Source organism: Mesoplodon densirostris, chromosome 16, assembly GCF_025265405.1.
Source record: "Mesoplodon densirostris isolate mMesDen1 chromosome 16, mMesDen1 primary haplotype, whole genome shotgun sequence".
NCBI lineage: Eukaryota > Metazoa > Chordata > Mammalia > Artiodactyla > Ziphiidae > Mesoplodon > Mesoplodon densirostris.
The window spans coordinates 50,557,924-50,579,375 of NC_082676.1; the positions used below are offsets into that span (position 1 = coordinate 50,557,924).

Consider the following 21,452-nt stretch of genomic DNA (forward strand, 5'->3'; position numbering starts at 1 on the left):
GATGCATTTTATAATAGAATTAATTTGGTGTCTGGACAGAAGCCTTGCCAGACTGGAGGAGGAAACAGGCGATCTATCACAAGGCGCTACCTGCAGGAGATGCCTTGATGTTGAGAGTAACAGGGAAGGGGATGACTCTTCGCATTTCCTCTGTCTCAGCCACTACAACACAAGATTTATCCAACCGGAAATCTGCCCTGGTTTATTGTCTGGGTAGAGCCACAGAAACAGCTGAATAAGCTGGGACCTCCCAATTTACCATGGAAATCTTTGCACACTAATAGGTGCTTGATTACTATTTGCTGAAGCCATGAACACAAGAGGCTTTGCCTTTCAGTTTCATCAGAGTGGGGATGACAATAGGACCTACTACATTACATTGTTTTCTGTTTCTTCTAGAATTTATTTTTGATACTTCATACTTTCCTAAAATTGTCCACTCCGTCTGCTTTTTAAATCTAAGTTCCAAGAGGATACAGCCCTTGCTTGTTTTGTCTACTGTTGTGTCCCCAGCATCAGCAAAAACCACAGAGCGGGCTTCCAGTAAATATTTGCTGTATGAGTAAACGTGTCTGGGGGAGGAAGAATTATTTTGGAAAAAAAAGAAGGAAGAATTAATTCCTCTCCTAATCGTGACTCATTTTTTTCAGGCCACCCTTGGCCTTTTCTTATTCAAAACATCCGTGAAAAAAGTGCAGTTCCAAAGCAGTTGGCGCGGTTGATGTAACAGTATTTGAAAACACCATTATCGGGAGCGCAGCAGGGCATCTGTGCTCTTGTATGAACTAGCTATGATCCTCCTCCGTAGACCATTCACATCTTTGAGACACCCTCCTCGGGGCTTCCTCCACCGTCTCCGTTTCAGTTTCCCAAGAATGGGTGAGGAACCCACTGTGAGCCAGGAACTGTGCTAGTCCGTAGAAGTTTTGTTTTTCTGCACCAAAATTTTCACATACTGCATTTTCCAGGGTCCACTGGGGACCTTGTGGTGACCGCACTGCAGAGCAACGTCTGGGCAGCGTTGTCGCAGCGTCCCCTGGGGGCCAGCCCGAGATCTCCTCGCCGCCCGCGGTCGGCCCGCAGCGCGCCGGCTCCCGGAGGGTTCGAAACAGTTGGGAGTTGGACTGACTCCAGCTTCGGTTCCGGGAGACCCTCCTGATCGGCCTGCCGTCCTGTGGCCATGAAGAAGGCCGTCCACAAAAGCGTTAAGGGTAACTGGGTGATGTCCTGGGGACCAAGACTTCTTCTCTTTTCCTCCTCTGTAAAATGGGAAAGTCACACCCTTGGGCCTCTCACCATCATTTGTTTACCAAACTATAAGTTACATACAGGAAGACCCCCCCTCCCCTTTTTAGTGTACAGCTTTGTGAGTTTTGATAATCATATACCCACATTTAACCACCACCACAATCAAGATGTGGACGTCTCACCACCCCCAAAATTACCTTGTGATGAAGCCCCTTTGCTGCCAGCGCCTTTCGCCACCCCAGTTCCTGATACTCCTGATTGTTTTCTATAGTTTTGCCCTTTCCATGGAGAATGTCACAAAAATGGAATCATATGGTATGGAGTCTTTTGAATCTGGCTTCTTTCATTTAACACTGCTGTCTTTTGAGACTGAGCTTCATAGTAGATTATATCATGAGCACTTTAATTTGCAAGCTGAGGTTGGAACTCAGACCATGTCTATGATGCCAGTTCTCTGTTTGCTCAGGAGCCAGAGGCTCGAGGAGGGGATGATCTGTAATCCTGAAAAGTCTTGAAGATGGTACCTTCTTTATACTAGGTTACTTTATTTTCCAGACAGAGAGCATCTGTGGTTTGGGGGAGGGTGAGGTTGGAGATAGGCAAGGACACTTGCTTGGAGTCGAAAGGGCCATGAAACCGCCCAGCTCCCTGCAGCTGGAGATGTGGGAGCATGGGAAGCCCCTCCCCCAGCAGTGGGGAGGACTCCTGGGCCCCCCAAACACCACAGTCACATGGATTTGGCAAAGGTTTGGCAAGGTAGCAGTTTGTCACTTCTCCTTAAGGAAAAGTGTTGTGTGTGTGAAATGCTGGAAGAGTGTGCTGAAAACAAGTTTCCCCAGAAGCTTCCTGTAGACTGAAAATGAGTCTCCTCAAAGGCTTCCTCTTGGGAAAATAACTTGTTGTTTTAAATCACTCCTCCATCTTCGAAACTTTTCTTGTGGGATTTAGTTTTGTAGAAAACATACTTCAACACCTCCCTACCCATTTTTCCTGGATTTTCCTCCCAAATGCTTTTTTTCTACTGTCCATTTCCACTGACATTGCTTGGGTGACATGCTCTGGGTGAACGCAGTAACCCTTTCATTTCTCATTTCCACTCTGGACCCCACAATCCATATAAGAGCCAGAGGTTTTTGTTTGTGTGTTTCTTTGAAGGCAGACCTTAGCTTGTCCTGCTGAAATTGCTTCTAAGCTTTTCCAGTGAGGTAAACCTGCCAAGCAGCCTGTCTGCTCTGCCTTTGCCCCTCCTGCCTGCCCCCTACTGGTCTCCTTTATGTTCTTTCCTGTCTCAGAATCTTGATCTAATTTGCTCTCTCCCATCCTACTTTGCTTAAAGCTTTCCTGTTGGTCTTTTCGACCTCAATTCAGATTTTACCTCCTCTGTGAAGCCTTGACCCACCTTCCTCACGGGAGACGTTAGCCTGTTGGTCACCCTCAGAGCTCTCTGAACTTTTCCTTCATAGCATGTGTCACAGTTTGTTGTTCAAAATATGTTTACATGATTCATTGATATTTGTCTCAGCCACTAGGCTGGAAGATCCATGAGGGCAAGAAACACGTTTCCTAGCACACTGCCCGTATCAATAACTATTTGTTAAGTGAATGGATAATAATAACTAACAATAATTAAATATTCACAATGTGCTAGGCCCTGTGCAAAAGCCCTTTAACTGTCTCCTTTAATTTTCATAACAACCCTCTGAGTGGGCATTTTTATTATCATCACTTTACTGATGAGGAAACTAAGGAAGAGAGAGGTTGAGTAAGTGCCCCAAGGGTCTGGCTTTCTACTGTTATGCTGATGTCTAGGTGAAGGACTAAAACAAATCTCTCCTTTTTTAGAAAGACAAATCGGCCTCAAGGTCAAGCCATCTGTACACAACTTGAGCAAAACTCTGCAGACCAAACTCACTGTGGGCAGCCTGGGATTAGGCCTGATCATCATCCAGCATGGGCCCTACCTTCAGATCACCCACCTCATTAAGAAGGGGTCTGCAGCCAGGGATGGAAAACTCCAGCCAGGAGACTGTGCTTTCCCTTCGCCTCCCAAACACTCCACCTCTTTCTCCCTCCCATCTGCCTTCAGGGAGACTCAGGTTTCACTGTAACAATGATAATGATGACATTGTTTGAGAGCTTTCAGTGGGCAGGCCAGTTGGTATTACTTGTATAACCTTCGCTGTTGGGCGTTTTTATTCATTGAATTCTTACAATAACCCTCTAGGTAGGAACTATTATCATCCCCCTTTTACAGGTGAGGAAACTGAGGCTCAGTGAGACTGAGTTCCTTGTCGAGGTTCACCCCCATCTAGCAGGTGGGATTCATATACAGGCACAGCGTCACTCCAGCGTTTATGGCTCTCTGTGGATAAAGCTTTCTTCTTTTGTAGGCAGTATTAATCATCATTAACATTTAGAAGCATGATCTTATTTCACCCTCCTGGCAATCCCTGAGGTAGATTCTACATTAAAAAAATTTTTTTTTAATTTTTTAATAGACATCTATTAGAGTATAATTGTTTCACAATACTGTGTCAGTTTCTGTTGCACAGCAAAGTGAATCAGCCATATGCATACACATGTCCCCATATCCACTCCCTCTTGAGCCTCCCTCCCATCCTCCCTTTCCCACCCCTCTAGGTCATTGCAAAGCACTGAGCCGGTCTCCCCATGCTATGCTGCTGCTTCCCACCAGCCAACTATTTTACATTCGGTAGTGTATATATGTCGATGCTACTCTCACTTCGCCTCAGCTTCGCCCTCCCACCCCATGTCCTCACGTCCATTTTCTATGTCTATCTCTTTTATTCCTGCCCTGCAACTAGGTTCATCAGTACCATTTTTTTTTTTTAGATTCCATATATATGCGTTAGCATATGGTATTTGTTTTTCTCTTTCTGACTTACTTCACTCTGTATGACAGACTCTAGGTCCAGCCACCTCACTGCAAATAACTCAGTTTTGTTTCCTTTTATGGCTGAGTAATACTCCACCGCATGTATGTGCCACATCTTCTTTATGCATTCATCTGTCGATGGACATTTAGGCTGGTTCCATGTCCTGGCTATTGTAAATAGTGCTGCAATGAACATTGTGGTACATGTCTCTTTTTGAATTATGGTTTTCTCAGGGTATATGCCCCGTAGTGGGATTGCTGGGTCATATGGTAGTTCTCTTTTTAGCTTTCTAAGGAATCTCCATACTGTTTTCCATAGTGGTTGTATCAATTTACATTCCCACCAACAGTGCAAGGGGCTTCCCTTTTCTCCACACCCTTTCCAGCATTTATTGTTTCTAGACTTTTTGATAATGGCCATTCTGACCGGCATGAGGTGATACCTCATCATAGTTTTGATTTGCATTTCTCTAATAATTAGTGATGTTGACCATCTTTTCATGTGCCTCTTGGCCATCTGTATGTCTTCCTTGGTGAAATGTCTATTTAGGTCTTCTGCCCATTTTTTAACTGGCTTGTTTGGTTTTTTGCTATTGAGCTCCATGAGCTGTTTGTATATTTTGGAGATCCTTTGTCTGTTGTTTCAGTTGCAAATATTTTCTCCCATTCTGAGGGTTGTCTTTTTGCCTTGCTTATGATTTCCTTTGCTGTGCAAAAGCTCTTAAGTTTAATTAAGTCCCATTTGTATATTTTTGTTTTTATTTCCATTACTCTAGGAGGTGGGTCAAAAAAGATCTTGCTGTGGTTTATGTCAAAGAGTGTTTTTCCTATGTTTTCCTCTAAGAGTTTTATAGTGTCTGGTCTTACATTTAAGTCTTTAATCCATTTGGAGTTTATTTTTGTGTATGGTGTTAGGTAGTGTTCTGATTTTATTCTTTTACATGTAGCTGTCCGGTTTTCCCAGAACCACTTATTGAAGAGGCTGTCTTTTCTCCATTGTATATTCTTGCCTCCTCTGTCATAAATTAGGTGCCCATATGTGCATGGGTTTATCTCTGGGCATTCTATCTTGTACCATTGATCTAGATTTCTGTTTTTGTGCCAGTACCATAGTGTCTTGATTACTGTAGCTTTGTGGTATAGTTTGAAGTCAGGGAGCCTGATTCCTCCAACTCCGTTTTTCTTTTTCAAGATTGCTTTGGCTGTTCGGGGTCTTTTTTGTTTCCATACGAATTGTAAAATTCCATACGAATTTTTTGTTCTAATTCTTGAAGAATGCCATTGGTAGTTTGATAGGGATTGCATTGAATCTGTAGATTGCTTTGGGTAGTATAGTCATTTTCACAATATTGATTCTTCCAATCCAAGAACATGGTATATTTCTCCATCTGTTTATGTCATCTTTGATTTGTTTCATGATTGTCTTATAGTTTTCTGAGTACAGGTCTTTTGCCTCCTTAGGTAGGTTTATTCCTAGGTCTTTTATTCTTTTTGTTGCAGTGGTAAATGGGAGTGTTTCCTTAATTTCTCTTTCTGATTTTTCATTGTTGGTGTATAGGAATGCCAGAAATTTCTCTGCATTAATTTTGTATCCTGCAACCTTACCAAATTCCTTGATTAGATTCTACATTAAACCACCTTACAGAGAAGGAATCAGATAGTTAGTAACTTGTACCTTGCCACACCAAGGAGTGGGGGTTTGAACCCTCTCTGTTACACTCTTTGTCAGTACTGCCCTGCTTCTCTTGGCTTTGGGTGAATGAATTTTCCATCCAATTCAAGACATTTTCCCAGTGCCTACTCTGGGCCTGGTGCTGTGCTCAGGAGTCAGGGATGCACAATGGGATGGTAAGGTGGTGGGAAGGAAAGACCATTCAGTGGAAGCTGGCCTGAATTCAGGCCCAGGCTCTGCCACTTTCTAGTTCTGTGACCTTGGACAAAGTCCCTTAACTTTCCTGGCCTTAGTCACCTCATCTCTTAATTGGGATAATACCACCTTTGTCAGAAGTTGCTAGGATTTGATGAGATAATCTTTATGAAAGTGCTTTGAGGACTACAGTGCTATGGAAATACTGGCAGTCATTTCTCTTAGGCTATTCTTACTTAGAGATTCTTTAGACTGGTATCTTTTTTGTTGTTGTTGTTAACTAAAAATGATTGTGGTACAGGAGCCCCCAGTGGATTAAACCACTGGTTTGCAACTCTGGTTACCTATTAGAATCACCTGGAGACCTTTTAAAACAAAAATGCCTTGGCCCCATGTCCCCAGAGGTTCTGATTCAATTGGTTTGACTTTGGGGATAGGGCAGTTCATGGTTTAAAAGCTCCTCAGGTGATTCTAATTGCAGCTAGGGTTAGAAGCAGTGGGTTAAAGAATTAAGTAGATCAATGATGCTATTACAAAAGTTTACCTCACCTTAAAATCCAAAGCATTTTCTCCACATAGAAAATGATGCTGGGGAACAAACTGACAGAAAGAGAGTTCTGGACTTTCCAGACCAAAAGAACTCTAGGCCGAGTCCCATGGGCCTTTTCTGCTTGTTCTCCTTAGCTTCTCTGGGGTCAGGGGACAGATGCTGGTTGATAACCAGAGTGCACACTCACTAGAGTGGGACAGGAGTATGCTTTCATGCACATGAAACACAATCTCCTGGTGGGGCTACAGTTAGTGGGCTCCTGGAGGTCAGAGGCAGTCCTGAATTCACCTTTTAAATCCATGACTCACCTACAGCACTGGCACATTTATTATGTCTGTGCTTGATAAATGAATAGCAAGTTGTCCTAGGCATTTTGCAAGGTGTTTCCACATCTATTATCTCATTTAATCCTTGCAACACTCTTGGAAGGTAGAAAACAAAAACAGAGAGCCTTAGAGAGATTAAGTAATTTGTTCAATACAGAGCTAAGTGGTCAGAGCTGAGACCTGAAACCATATCTGCTTAGAAAGCCCATACCTTTGACTAGAAAAGAGATTTCAATAAGAGAGTAAGTCCAGGGCCCCAAATCTCTTCAAGACAAGTCAGCCACTTCTCTTCAAGGTCTAGGTTTCAAAGACTCTGTAAATCAGTCCTTTTGACAATGATTATGAGATTTTGAGAGGTGATGGTCTTAGAAACCTGATGTTTTTTTGACTCCATTAACTCCCAGCCCCATTATTTCTCATTCATGTGCTTTGAATTTCTCTCTTTTTGGTGTTTAATAATAAGGCTTCATCTTGATTTCCTAATTAGTTTATTCTGGCTAAACTTTAAAATCCTTTGGGCCAGTATAGCTTTAGCAAACTCTGATATCCAGAGTCTTAAGAAATTAATATAGCTTTTTTTCCCTTTTCTCAGAGAAATTAATATAGCTTTGAAGGTAAATACAAGTTATGCACTGGTCACCACCCTTACTAGGCCACATTCATTCAATAAGCATTTCCTGAATGCCTGCTCTGTGTAGGCATCCTGCTACGCACTGTAGTATATTGATGAGCCAGACATACATGGTCTCTAACCACACAGAGCTTATGGAATTTACAGCCTAGTTTGTAGAGATGGTAGTGGCTTGGCTGCTGCAAAGTTGATTAAATATAGGTAATCGAGAAAGTTTATATAATATGGTTCCTATAGCCCATTAAAACAGAAAGAAAATGTATAATGTTGATATTCATAAATACCAAATTGGTGTTTCTTTATGAAAGGCAACGTTAATGTCTATTGCCAGAGTACTCACATTCACACAATGATATGTCTGGTTTACAGCCAGGACGGTCAGGGAATTAAGCTGTTTATTTTCTGCCCTCTTGATAAAAGTCACCCTTTAACAACATAATCAAGCAGAATGACAAGCCATAAACACTCCTTTTAAGATTAGGCAAGTAGTGCTTCCCTGGTGGCACAGTGGTTGAGAGTCCGCCTGCCGATGCAGGGGACACGGGTTCATGTCCCGGTCTGGGAAGATCCCACATGCTGCGGAGCGGCTGGGCCCATGAGCCATGGCCGCTGAGCCTGCGCGTCCGGAGCCTGTGCTCCGCAACAGGAGAGGCCACAGCAGTGAGAGGCCCGCGTACCGCCAAAAAAAAAAAAAAAAAAAAAGAGAGAAAAAAAAGATTAGGCAAGTAAGCTCAGTGAGGTTTTCTTCCTCCCCCCACCATTTTAACTAACCTCCTTAGGGTGAACAGTTTTAGATCGCACAATCTGCAGGTTGCTGGGAGAAGCCCTGTTTCATTCTGAAGTTAGCTCCAGCTATTTTTAAAGACCAAAGTAGGTTTTCTTCACCCTTCTAAGTATTCATTTTCTTTAATACTGTGAACTTTTGTTTCTGATAGGATCTAGCACTATGGAAATTTGTCCTTGGCATTCCGTGGAGGCTTCCTTTGGGATGAGAATAATTCCCAATTATAGCACAGTGGGGAATAGTGTCAGAGAATGTACTTCATCTTGACTCTTTTCTCCTCTGAGGTTAGTCTTCAGCTGTCTTTGAGGTTGATTGAGGGGTCTCTAGCTTCCCATGCACAGAGAGGTGAACATATCCTTTGGGACTCATTGGGGTCACTTTATCCGATGTTAGCTATAAAGTATCCATGACCATTTGGCAGGATGTTAGTACTAGTAAGAGCTGATGACTAGATTTTACCCAATGTGAGTCTGTCTGTCCTTAAAAAGCAATTTCCCTATATTCCTTCCTCTCTTGCTGAATGCCCTTGTAGTAGTCAGAGGTCTTCAATGCAAGCAATAGAAAAGTTCTGTTAAGGCATTGGATTTAGAACACTGACTGACAGAATTGCCAGAAAGCCTGGAGAACCAGGTTTAGAAAATGGTGAGAGAACAAAGGGCCATGGAAACTGGGTGCTCCTGTCACCTCTCTGCATCTCCTGCTCCAGGTTCAGTGACCCAGGGAGACTGACAAATAACCGGACATAGTTTACATGTTCATGCCCTAGCTGCTGCGTACAAGTGAATAATTGGTCTTTTTAACATCCAGTTTGGAGGTCCAGGGGCTTGCTGTCAAGATGTGGCTCTCTTCCTATCTGCTGGGGGCTCAGGAGCTCCATGGTTGGCCATCACCCTCCCCTGCCTGTTCAGCACTGTGCTATGGTAGGGGACCTAGCCGTCAAATCCCTTTGAGCTGACATACTCTCTGTATACATAGCTTAAACTTAATTAAAGCATGCTAATTGTCCAGTGTTTCATGTAGAATTACTTGCTCAATGAATACTATGTAAGGGCAAACATTAAACTGAAAGGCTTGACGTTTAATATGGTCTACTTACTGTGGAGGGCATTGGAAATGGCCAGGCAGGTATAATAGAAAGTAGGTCATTTATTCACTTAGTGCAAGTGGTTTTTTCTTTAATAGTAATAGCCATTTATTTTACTTGAAACAAACACATTTTTAGAATCCTAAAGGATGATTCAGATTATAAATGGTTTTTAGCCTCTGTCACACCAAGGACTTTAGAAATGTTGTAAAAACGTGCTACAATATCTACCACCACACTATTAAGAAACATCTTGCATGTAGTCTTCATTATTCAAAGGATATTTATGTCACTAAGAGAGTCATTTTTATTAAATAAAGGCTGAAGCCTGGCTTTGGTTCAAAATGAACCAACAATATGAACCCATAATATGAAATACCTCACCCCCCCAAAAAAAGAAAGAAAAACATCGCCCAATAAAGCCAGAAATGGTATGATCCTTTTAAACCATTATCTTAATTTTACTGATTTTTTTTCCTTTTTCAGGTGATGTTTTGATTAGTGTTGGCTATGCCAATGTGTTAGGATATACTCTTCGAGAATTTTTAAAGCTTTTGCAACATATCACCATAGGAACAGTGCTACAAATCAAGGTTTACCGAGATTTTATTGACATACCCCAAGACTGGCAAGAAATATATGATTTAATCCCTGAGACCAAATTCCCAATTACACGGTAAGTAGTCAAGTTTAGGAAATCTTTGTTATACTACAGAATTCCCCAGGGTCTATGAAGTAGAGTCTTAGTTTAATGTAAGAACTATCAGTTGGACCATGTAGGAGGGATTGATGACACTGCCACAATTTAGTGGGTTTCTAAGTCCTTTTGGAAAGTACAATCTGTAGGACCTAATATGAGGCAGAATGATAAAGGCAAGAGCCTTGGACATGGAGTTTAAAAAAAGACCAAACTATCCAATGGCAACTCCACCTCCAAACCTACATGCATGACTCCGCCGCCTTCCAAAGTTAGCCCTTAAACATGTGCTGTGAATCCCACTTCCTCATTTGTCTCCGGCATATTCAACTTCTCTCTCTGGATCCTTCCCAATAACATTCAAGCCCTTTTAAAACCTCTACCATCTTAGCAAACCCCACCTAATTCCACTCTCCTCTCCTTTCCCTTCCAGCCACTGCCCTGTCCCTTGACTCCAAACCCATTGAAAGAGCTGTATTAGACTTTGCCATTTCCTCAGGAGACACCATTTCCCCCCTCAGTGCAGGCCTTGGCTGAGAGTCCTTTTTCCCAGGGTCACCTATAACCTTCATATTGCTGATTTCAGTGGACTCTTCTCAGTCTTTATTTTGCTTGGCTTCTGAGCAGCATTAAGACACTGTACACTTGACTCTCGTTGAAACATCATTTTCCCCAGACTTCTGGGATACCATACTCCCATTATTTTCCTATTTCCTCTAGTCACTTCCTCTTGATCTCCTTTTACCCAACCTTGGAGTTCCTCAAGGTTTAATCTTTGGCTTTCTTCTCTCAATCTCCTAAGCAAACTCCTTGATTTCTCTAAAAATAGAACTACCATATGACCCAGCAATCCCACTACTGGGCATATACCCTGAGAAAACCATAATTCAAAATGAGACATGTACCACAATGTTCATTGCAGCTCTATTTACAATACCCAGGAATGGAAGCAACGTAAGTGTTCATCAACAGATGAATGGATAGAGAAGATGTGGCACATGTATACATAAAAAGAAATGAAATTGAGTTATTTGTAGTGAGGTGGCTGGACCTAGAGACTGTCATACAGAGTGAATAAGTCAGAAAGAGAAAAACAAATACTGTATGTTAACACAGATACATGGAACCTAAAAAAAAAAAGGTTCTGAAGAACCTAGGGGCAGGACAGGAATAAAGATGCAGATGTAGAGAATGGACTTGAGGACACAGGGAGGGGGAAGGGTAAGCTGGAATGAAGTGAGAGAGTGGCATGGACATATATACACGACCAAATGTAAAACAGATAGCTAGTGGGAAGCAGCCGCATAGCACAGGGAGATCAGCTCGGTGCTTTGTGACCACCTAGAGGGGTGGGGTAGGGAGGGTGGGAGGGAGATGCAAGAGGGAGGAGATATGGGGATATATGTATATGTATAGCTGATTCCCTTTGTTATAAAGCAGAAACTAACACAACATTGTAAAGCAATTATACTTCAATAAAGATGTTAAAAAAAACTCCTTGATTTCTGTGGTTTCTATTAGTATCCATAAATTAATAATTTTCAAATTGTATTATCTCCAAACTTGTATAAACACCCACTTGATATCTGCATTTGTATGTATCATAAACCCCTCAAACTCATTATGCCTAAAATCAAAAGCCAGTTTGCCACTGTCCTAGTGGAAGAACACTCACATAGTCAAACAGGTCAGATATTTACGGGTTGTGCTTGATTTCTCCATCTCCCTTTTCTTTAAGTGACAAATACAGTGCTCTGATGCAAGAGTGGTCCTTATTAATTCTGACCAGATTCCTGTCCACTAGTTGCTACAGCTGTGCACCTTTGCTTATTGGGATGGGCTCAAAGAAATATGGCTAGGGACTTTACTAAGACTAAAAAATGGTCCATCTTCCATAAACATTACTTTAGAGTCCAATTTGTGGCCCTAGGAACTAATGTGGCCAGCAGATGTGCTTTGCTTGTCTCCCTCAGTGCTTTAAACACTGTAGAGAGAAAGGAGGATACGTAGGGGGTGCTTTTCCAGGGGGCAGTAATACGCTATTTCTTGACCTGGGCAGTAGCTACCAAGGTATTTATCATTTTTTTCATTCAACTTTTTTGCATTTTTCTGTGTATTTCAAAAAATTTTTAATGAAAAAATATTTGAATCGCTAAATTTACAAATCTAAGATTTCATGCAAAGAGTCTTTATCTCTGGTTTCTCCTGAAAAAACTAGAAGATGGGCTTGCATTCCCACATGGTGACAGTGGACTAGAGCTGGGCATTTGTCCCCTTCAGAGAAGGTACAGATTGGGGAAAAAAATCCCCAATAACTAAATCAATCCTGATTTGATTAAAAATCATTAATGATAATAGTGATAACTGCTTACTATGTTGTGGGCACTGCTTTACAAGCATTATACCATTTAATCCTCATGCCAATTCTTTTTATTTATCCTCGTTTTACAGATGAGAAAACTGAAGCCAATAGAGTATATAAACTTGCCAGAGGCCACAGGGCTAAGTGGTATATGTCTGTCTCCAGAGCAGCAATGTCCAATAAGAACTTTCTGTGATAGTGGAAATGTTCTGTATCTGCGTTATCCCATGTGGTAGCCACTAGCCACAGGTGGCTACTAACCCCTGAAATGTGAAGATTTGTAACTGAGGAATTTTAAATTTTATTCAAGTTTAACCAGTTTAAATTTAGCAGCCACACGTAGCTGGCAGACCTTGTATTGGGAGTTCAGCTCCCGAACCTGAGCTCTTAACCATCTGCTTATAGAACAACTACGTTCTAAGCACAGAGTTTGAGATTCAGAGTATTAAAAATCTAAGGATGGCAGATGGACCATTCAAAAGCAAACACAGAACAGCACAGCTTAAGTAAGAGACTAAAATCCACAAACTTAGGAACAATATCAATCATGTTCTGAATCCCTTTCTTAATTAAGCAAAGTGCTTATAGCTAAGGCATTTTAGCATCTTATGTGGAAGGGGGTGGGGAAGGGCAGAAGCAGAAGGAGAAGGCTTATTTGGTATGACTTCCTTCAGGAGCAAACAACACTGTGTGCACAACGGAGAGAATACTTCCTATGATGCTCTGGGCAGGCCTAGTCGTATAAAAACTGTTTCCAGCTAACCCTGACCTCTGCTGGCTTGTGGCGTTACTATCTAATGTAGTTCAATAAGAACCTGGCTCTGCCGCCTGTCCTTGATGGTTATCTAATAGTTACAAAGGATGTCCTTTGCACTCTGAAGGCAAACTGTTCTAGTCCTGAGATCTGAATCTCCTTGCACAGCACTAAATCAAGGATTAAAAGAAAATAGTACAATTAAGACTAGCGACCCTTAGTAAAACTGATTCCATACCAAATGTCATTTCCAGAAGAGATAAACTTTAGGAAAAGCTTCAAAAGCTTAGGAGCAAATAAAACAGGCAGGCCTCCAAGGACGTTAGTGAAAACACCAGTAAGTCTGATGGCTTGGAGGGACTGGGGTAGGGAAGAAATCTATTTCCTATTAGCAGGACAGAAAGTAACAGAGAAAGTAACCGAGGTTCATAATTACAAAGGTCTGGTTTTGGATCTGCTGGCAAATCCAGCACCAGAATGAGGGGTAGCAGGTAACAGACAGCATTTGTTCAGGAAAATAATAGCAGGCACACGTGCTGCCATTAGAAAAGTTCAAGAAACCTGCTGTTGGCAAATTATTAAAAAAAAAATCTTTACAAGTTTTTGGATGGCAACAGCGAGGTGGAATAGTGAATGATGAGACATTTGGATAGAAGGGTGTTCTACAGACCCACATATGTAAACCCAAATGAGAAGCAAAGAATGATGCTCAGGGGAGGAAAAAAAAAAGACTCAGATTAGCATGTTGAAGATCTTTGAGGGCCATTATTTCTGGACATCCCCTTGGAAATCAGTAATATTCTGTTATTGCTGATCCCATGTGACCCATGAAAACTGAGTTCTGTGGAGGAGATGGCCACATTGACCTGTCATTCTGTGTGAAGTGAAATTAACCCACCGTTAAGGCCTGTTAATATTCTGGTCAATAGTCTGGCTTAAGTCTGTGCAAAGCTTTTTAAAGTAATGTGAAATAATTTAGGGCAGAATTTGATTTCCATTTAGGAATGGAAAGAAATTTAAAGGTAATTTTTTTTTTGGCCGCATCTCGCGGCTTGTGGGATCTTAGTTCCCCTACCAGGGATTGAACCTGTGCCCTCGGCAGTGAAAGCTCGAGCCCTAACCACTGAACTGCCAGGGAATTCCCTAAAGGTAATTTTAAAAAGAGAAAATTTTCAATAACACAGAAAGGTACTGTTAAAGTTAAATTGTATTCTTTCTTTTATGAACCAAAGCAGGTTGTAAGACATCTCTTAGGTGATAATGAATGTTCAGACATTAAGAATCCATTTCATTCACTATTCTTTTCATTTCAGCACAACAAAGAAAACTGAGGAGGCAAAAGATGACTCTTTCACAAGCAGTGATGACAATGAAGATGCAGTTTTAGATAAAAGACTGTACTATAAATATCCACAGTCCACTGGGCATTACCTTGCAAGGAGACCGATGTCTATCTCCAGAGAATGGCATGGATATAAGAAGAACTGTACTTTTAGTGTAGGAAAAGACAGTAACTGTGACGTAATGATTCACAGAGACCAGAAGAATGAAGTGAGAGCCGCTTCTCCATACTGGACAATTGTGAAGCAAGACAACGAAAGCTCGGCCTCCTCTACCTCAGATGCATTTTGCCTTGAAGACTATGCCCATGTTGAAAAGGGCAAGAGTAAGAGTGAACCTGTATCAAAAGTTGGTTAGGCAGCAGTTTGCAAATCTGTGACCACAGGAGCATTTGTCTTGAAAACACCCATTTTTTGTGCACTGCCATGTATACGTTTGCTATACTTACAGGAATATGTGCAGACTTAACATTTCTCTTTCACGAGTGTGTTGTAAAGCCTTTAGAGACCTTCTTCAATGTGATATCCAAAGATTTCCTTGGGGTTTCACAGGCCTTACAATTATTCAGATCCTTAAGACCCTCCTTTCTGAGAAGAATATCTCATCTTTTAGAAAATGCAGCAGAGGAACCCAATATCAGAATGTGTAAACACAGTAGAGAATTTTACTCGTTAAGGTAAGTATCACATTTTACTTTATTTAGTTTCTCGTTTGTAAACTTCAAGTGCCCTACTTAAAAGAAATGAGAGATTTTTGCCTAGTTGTTCACATTCGTTTTCTTCCCCCTTTTCAGCCCCACTTTTACTTTTTAAAAAATATTTATTTATTTATTTGGCTGCACTGGGTCTTAGTTCTGGCATGCGGGACCTTAGTAGCGGCATGTGGGATCTTTCATTGTGGCGTGCAGGCTCAGTATTTGCGGCACAAGGGCTCTCTAGTTGTGGCGCATGGGCCCTAGAGCACTCGGGTTTAGTTGCCCCACAGTGGGATCTTAGTTCCCCGACCAGGGATTGAACCCGTGTCCCCTGCATTGGAAAGTGGATTCTCAACCACTGGACCACCAGGGAAGTCCCCCTCTGTTACTTTGAATGTTGGGTTGATAGTTAATTACTTGAAAGAGATAGGATAGAAACAGATGAGGCAGAAGTCGAGGAAAAAAACCCACAAAATTCTGCCACAGTGAAGATAAACATAAAATGAAGCAGTGCGAATACAGGATATGACTGGAAGGGAATTTATATTTTTCACAGGTAACTCTTTCAAAAAAACACAAAAAGGGGGGTAAAACCCAGACCATTTAATTATTCTTACCCAAGAAGACAGACTTTTAACTGCGTTTATCTTAAAAAGCCACCAATAATAATCTGGAAATAGTTACTCTGATAGCCACTTATCCTTAATTTTTAATAGTTTCTCATGCTTCTGTACTTTATTATTATATTCCTGTTCTCCTTTAAAGCATCTAAAACAAAAACTCAGCATGTAACAAATACTTGTTGATTAGGAAAAACGCAAGAAAAACATTTAAACAGAATGTTTTAATGACTTTAGGTCAGCTGGGAACAATTACCTGCATTTATGCTTTACGATATTTCATCTCATTGGAAAAAAAGATAAATGTTATATTAGAGACTTTTCACTTTCATATACTTGCTGCTCTGGGTTGAGAAAATGTTCAGCTCTTTCCTGCAATATGTGTTTCAGTACTACAACTCATCAACGAAAGGTGTATGCCCCAAATTTCCACTTGCTGCCATTGACTTCCGGCCAGAAACAAACTTCTTTGCAGCCTTTAAGTAAACAAACAAAATAAGACAGAAAGTTAATAGAAATAAACAAGTAGATAAACTTCTGTTCCTTTGAGTATTTCATCCTGTTTGTGACTGAGCAAGTGTGGTGCTCTAAGTATGAGTGTAGCTGTTAAAGAGGGAAAAGGAAAACCCTTCTGACGTTGCAAAATAGGGCAGAGTCTCCTTGAGCAGAGCTGTACTCCCCTGCTTTGGTATTGCAATGGCAAATAGTCTGAGTCAATAAAAATAAACTAATTGTTAACTTAAAAGTTACACTTTATATCCTAGTATTCTTTATGCTGCTACTTTGAGTCCAAAGGCTGGTTGTTTAGGTTAAGTGCAATACCACGAGGAGCAGTCCCACATTATCTCAGGTCAGCTTTTTTAATAAAGAGACAGTGTTGCAGGCAGCTGGGTTGGACTCACATGATAGTATGGTACATAAGATGAGGATAGCCATTTGGAAGAGTATGTAATGATGAACTTATGGGCCAAGTGAAATCAAGTAAGGGTTGCTATCTTAAAATAGCCTGCTTCTTTTTTCTACCCCCAAGGGGAGACCCCTTGGTGAGAAGATGGTTAAGACCTCGACCATGGAAGGGGAGTTGGCATTTTTAATATAGAAAGGACTGATTTTGGGTTCATTCTGTAGTTCATGTACTTGTTAGGCATAGCAGGGAATACAGAGAGGTATAAGACATAGTCCTTGCCCTCAAAACAACTCAGTTTTATAGGAAACAATATATGTGAAAAAAAAATAGAGCAGGGGCAGGAGAAGGTCTTAGGTTGAGAAGACTAAAGAAAATCTTGAGATGGCAGATTGCGAAGATTGGCAGGATAGAGAGTTTATTTCTTAGGAGTGAGGAGGAAAATACCGAACTCGACAATTAGGTTGAATCGTATGAAACTGCCAATATTTGACTCTTCTTGACCTTTAAGAATTTAAAATGGTTTAATCTAATGGTAATTTAGTTGCATGAGGAAGATACATCACCCTGAGTTGACAAGGAAGCTATCTGCAGATATGGGGATGAGCCCTTCTGCCTCCACACCAAGTACATAGGCACCAAACACCACGAGAACAGCATATACAGCCCAAGGAAGGTTACACATTCCTTCTGAAAGGACAAGTTATTTGATGTTAAATAAATTTTCATTTGCTTACATTTATGACATCAGCGTCAGCTACCGAGTCAATCTGCTGAAGGACTGTGGATGGCGGCACATATGAACCAGCACCTAGAGCCTGGGACCCAACTTCATCCAGGAAACCCTCAGAAGACTCCACTGACATTAGGTACCCAGCTTTCAGCTTGTTCCTGTCCAATAAAAGGTGTGTGACTAAGGCAGAAACCAGTTTTATAGAGCAAGGCAAAGTATGTTCCCAAACCCTTAAACATGTTTGGGTAAATACGCAAACTAACAGCTTTGAAATCTTACAGTGCTAAAGGTCTCCATTCTATTTGTTCAATTCACCAACTATTTTAGATACATTTTTGGTGATGGTTTTAGGCATCTCTATTAAAGAACATCCCTATGTGGGCTCTTCTCACTGTCCCTTTAGCAGAATGCTGTGTGCTGATAATATAACTTCCCTTAACCCCACCCCCAGCCCATTTGCGTGCTGGAATTTGTCTCACTGAGGGTAGGGCAAGTGGAGAAGGACAGTATAGGTCTTATAAGTCCCTGTGGCTTAAATATGGGCACAAAAACATCAATTTGAAATAAAACAAAATCCAGTTCATACTTATCCCAGAAAGAAATTGATGTTCAATAAGGCAATTGAGTTATTTAACTCAAACTAATCTCCTTGGCACTCTGTAGCAAGACTTCCATTTAGACATAATTACAATTTAATGTAGCAATTTTACCACACTGTCCACTTAATTGAAAAAAGATTTTACCTGCAATAAACTTTACCAAGTGATTATTAGTTTGTCCCTTCAGCAATGACACCTCACCTTCTCTCTTTCACTATAGGAGGACTAAGAACCTTACAAAAAAAGTATCAACTCCATCAAAATGGCAAAATATAAATATATCTTGACATTAATAACCAAAATTCCATTTTCTAAATGTTGCTGTACCTGGTAAGAACTGTGCCACACTTATTAAGAAAATACATTTTCTTAAATAAATTAGATTTGAAACAGATTTCTCCTAAGCTTATCCATTGTTTCAATTTATTATAAGGTTTGTTTCTGATGCAATCATGCAGAGCTGCATACTATTGATCCTTGGTTCCATGTATACAATATTTAATAAATTGTGTTGTACTTATTTGAGAGATGCACTTCTTAGTGTGTTTAGTATAACAAAAGTAATAATACTAATGAGAACAGAAATGGTAAAAGATTGTTCCCTCCTGGGTTGTAATTCACCCTGTCATATTTCCTTTGTGGGCAATACTAAATGATCATGAAGGCCTCGGAGTTTTAGGATTCACATTCTGAATTGTCCTAAATGGACAGAATCAAATTTAAATGTTTTAAACTCCTGTATGAAAATGCAAGCTGATTTCCAAACTGTCCAAAGTCTGTCTCTTTTAGAGAAACTTCCAGAGCTACTGACTTAAGAAGTGTTGTTAGCACTTTCAATGAGGACAGTGGGAATTTAAAAATCACCAAATAGGAGACAGATATTGCAATCTTTTAATCAGATATATTTTTTGGTCTATCAAATCAGTAAAGAGGAAAAAGTTGCCAATGGTTATGGTAGAACAGGCACTCTTATATATACTGACGATGTGCTTATCAACTGGTAAAACCTTTCAACATTGTGACTCCAAAATATAAAAATAAAAATATTACATAAACACAAACGTGTATTTTAATGCACAGCCTTTCATTATAATGTTTATAACTCTTGGCCAGTTGCGAATCTATACCAAGAAAGTAATATGAAATACAGAAATGTTTTAAAACCCAAAGATATCCTTTATAGTTTATAATTTCCAACTGCCAGCTTGTTGAAAATGTCCAACAAGTATATTTTGACACACCAATTAAAATTGTTTATGACAAATTTTTAGTAATAAAAATAAATGGAATAAATGCAAACAGCATTATAATGTTAAAAAAAGAGAAGAATCATTAGTAGGGAATGAAAAATAATTTTTGTCTTTGTAATTTTCAATTTCTACAATAAACACTAATAAGTATTATTTATTAACAAGTATATACACAATATTAACAATTATGTTTTAAAATGGTCAAGATAATCAAAATGTTAACAATTATATCTCTAGGGGGTAGGACTATATTTCCCTTTCCTTTTAAATACTTTTCTGTACCTTTCAATCCTTTTGTGTATTTATTACAATAGTGTTGTAACTAGAAAAAATACAACTTTCAAATAATTGAAACATTAATATTGAAACTTACTTGGCAACTAGGACATCTGTATTAGAAAGGTTTCCTTGAGCAACTGTTTTTACTTGGTTATAGGCAGCCTTGATAACCTAGGATAGACAAGTAAAAGCTGGTCATCTTTGATCAGTGCCAAAGTCTGCTGCAGCATTCAAATGCTCCTCTACTGAGGCAAAAAAAAAAGATGGAAGGTTAGTTCCAGAGAAACAGTATAGTGTCCATTTGGAATTCTTAAGTCACTACATGCTGCTTACTCTTCCAATGTTCCATAAAGCAGCTGTTTGTACAATATCCAAGTGGCCAAGTTTCTTAACAAACGTTAAGTGGCAGAGGGCAGAGGATGGCAGTAGGGTTTAGGAAAAGAAAACTTTTCCATCTATAATTTGATCCATCTATAATTTTTTTTTTTTTTTTGCGGTATGCGGGCCTCTCACTGTTGTGGCCTCCCCCGTTGCGGAGCACAGGCTCCGGACGCGCAGGCTCCGGACGCGCAGGCTCAGCGGCCATGGCTCACGGGCCCAGCCGCTCCGCGGCATATGGGATCCTCCCAGACCGGGGCACGAACCCGTATCCCCTGCATCGGCAGGCGGACTCTCAACCACTTGCGCCACCAGGGAGGCCCTGATCCATCTATAATTTATCTCCTATATTCGCTCCAATTTTCTTTCCTTTCGGTGTGAATGTCTCTTCCTACTTAATCTCTCAGTGGAAACTCTCCTAAAACTACCACCCACCTCCTTACAAGTCTAAGCTCCACCTGCCTGCACCAACTTTGTATTTCTTTCTTCCCATTCATTCCTTAATATTATAAATTTTAGTTCACTTCCAATGCCCTGATAAAAACTGATGGTATCACCAATATTATCCGTTTGCTAAAACTACCAGACCTCTCTGTGGTAACTAAAGGGATGTTAATCCAGAGTAGATCGAAACAGTGTTAACCATTCTCTCTTTCCTGGCCTCCAAACGTGCCAGTTTCTCTTCTTTTTCTTTTTTTTGGCCATTTTCCTTAGCTCGACCTTCAGTTTTCTTCTCCTCCAACCTTTCACATGTAACCCTGACTTCAACACACTCTTTATAATGAGGACTCCCAGTATACATCTTGGCCTTGATCTCAACTGAGTTCTTCATTTACATATCCCAGAGACAACTCAATGCCACATGTCCACACAGAACGAAAATACCAAGGAAACATTTCCTCCCTCTTTTCTGGAAGCATCAGTATATGCGTTTTTCATTTTTAACTTTCCTCCACAGCAGATAACACTTTAATGATATTACACTATACAGAACTCTGATAAATTATGGCATTCAAACATTCCATGTTCTTACTAAAAATATGTTAATGGGGGAAAAAATCTTGTGAGAATTGATGAGTTTGCAACTTACATCTCCAGCAGCTGCAGCCTGCGAGATAGTGTAAATCCCAAAGAGTCCAGAATCTGAGTAACTGGCATTAAAAGCGGAAACCTGGAAATATAATGAAACTTTACTGTATGTCATTCTACCAGGTAAAACAGGGCACAATTTCCCTAAGGCTGTCTAGACAAAAATGTATACCTTCACAGTATAAGCAAAGACATGGATTAATATTTCACTTAAATATTAGTTCTATTAAGGTTAATGGTTCTATTAAGGACTGAAGTGTTCTATATACAGGTTACCTCTTTCACAACTGTAATGTTTTAACTTTTCTCATTTAACTCTTTCTAAAACGACGGCTCACTTCCCTTGGTATTTTCTAACCTTTTGAT

The 21,452-nt window shown here is 40.4% G+C and overlaps 2 protein-coding genes across 3 annotated transcripts in view; one reads left to right on the top strand and one right to left on the bottom strand.

Moving 5' to 3' along the window:
• The first annotated feature begins 1,174 nt into the window (after positions 1-1,174).
• On the top strand, positions 1,175-14,897 carry PDZD9 (PDZ domain containing 9). 2 transcript variants are annotated; one of them, XM_060079156.1, is made up of 4 exons: positions 1,175-1,211; positions 3,091-3,276; positions 9,873-10,062; positions 14,513-14,897. In XM_060079156.1, exons 1-4 carry the CDS (start codon positions 1,181-1,183, stop codon positions 14,895-14,897), a joined length of 792 nt encoding a protein of 263 aa, XP_059935139.1. In that variant the 5' UTR covers positions 1,175-1,180. The 2 variants fall into 2 exon arrangements, with proteins under 2 accessions (XP_059935139.1, XP_059935140.1); XM_060079157.1 differs by lacking the exon at positions 3,091-3,276 and having other exon boundaries at positions 1,181-1,211.
• Positions 14,898-16,063: 1,166 nt separating this feature from the next.
• The window catches only part of LOC132476305 (cytochrome b-c1 complex subunit 2, mitochondrial), a 31,075-nt gene continuing 25,686 nt past the window's right edge, over positions 16,064-21,452 (bottom strand). The window contains exons 11-14 of the mRNA XM_060078169.1: positions 21,088-21,168; positions 19,714-19,790; positions 17,496-17,649; positions 16,064-16,330 (exon numbers count right to left, since the gene is read on the bottom strand). Coding sequence (XP_059934152.1) covers positions 16,247-16,330; positions 17,496-17,649; positions 19,714-19,790; positions 21,088-21,168 — 396 coding nt within the window. The 3' untranslated portion in view covers positions 16,064-16,246. The remainder of the gene's footprint in view (positions 16,331-17,495; positions 17,650-19,713; positions 19,791-21,087; positions 21,169-21,452) is intronic.

Excerpts from the sequence above, each read along its gene's own strand:
- PDZD9 (XM_060079156.1), top strand. The coding sequence starts at position 1,181 with ATGAAGAAGGCCGTCCACAAAAGCGTTAAGG. Across the intron at positions 3,277-9,872 it reads AAAACTCCAGCCAGGAGACT|GTGATGTTTTGATTAGTGTT; the intron begins GTGCTTTCCCTT and ends TTCCTTTTTCAG. Across the intron at positions 10,063-14,512 it reads ACCAAATTCCCAATTACACG|CACAACAAAGAAAACTGAGG; the intron begins GTAAGTAGTCAA and ends TTTTCATTTCAG.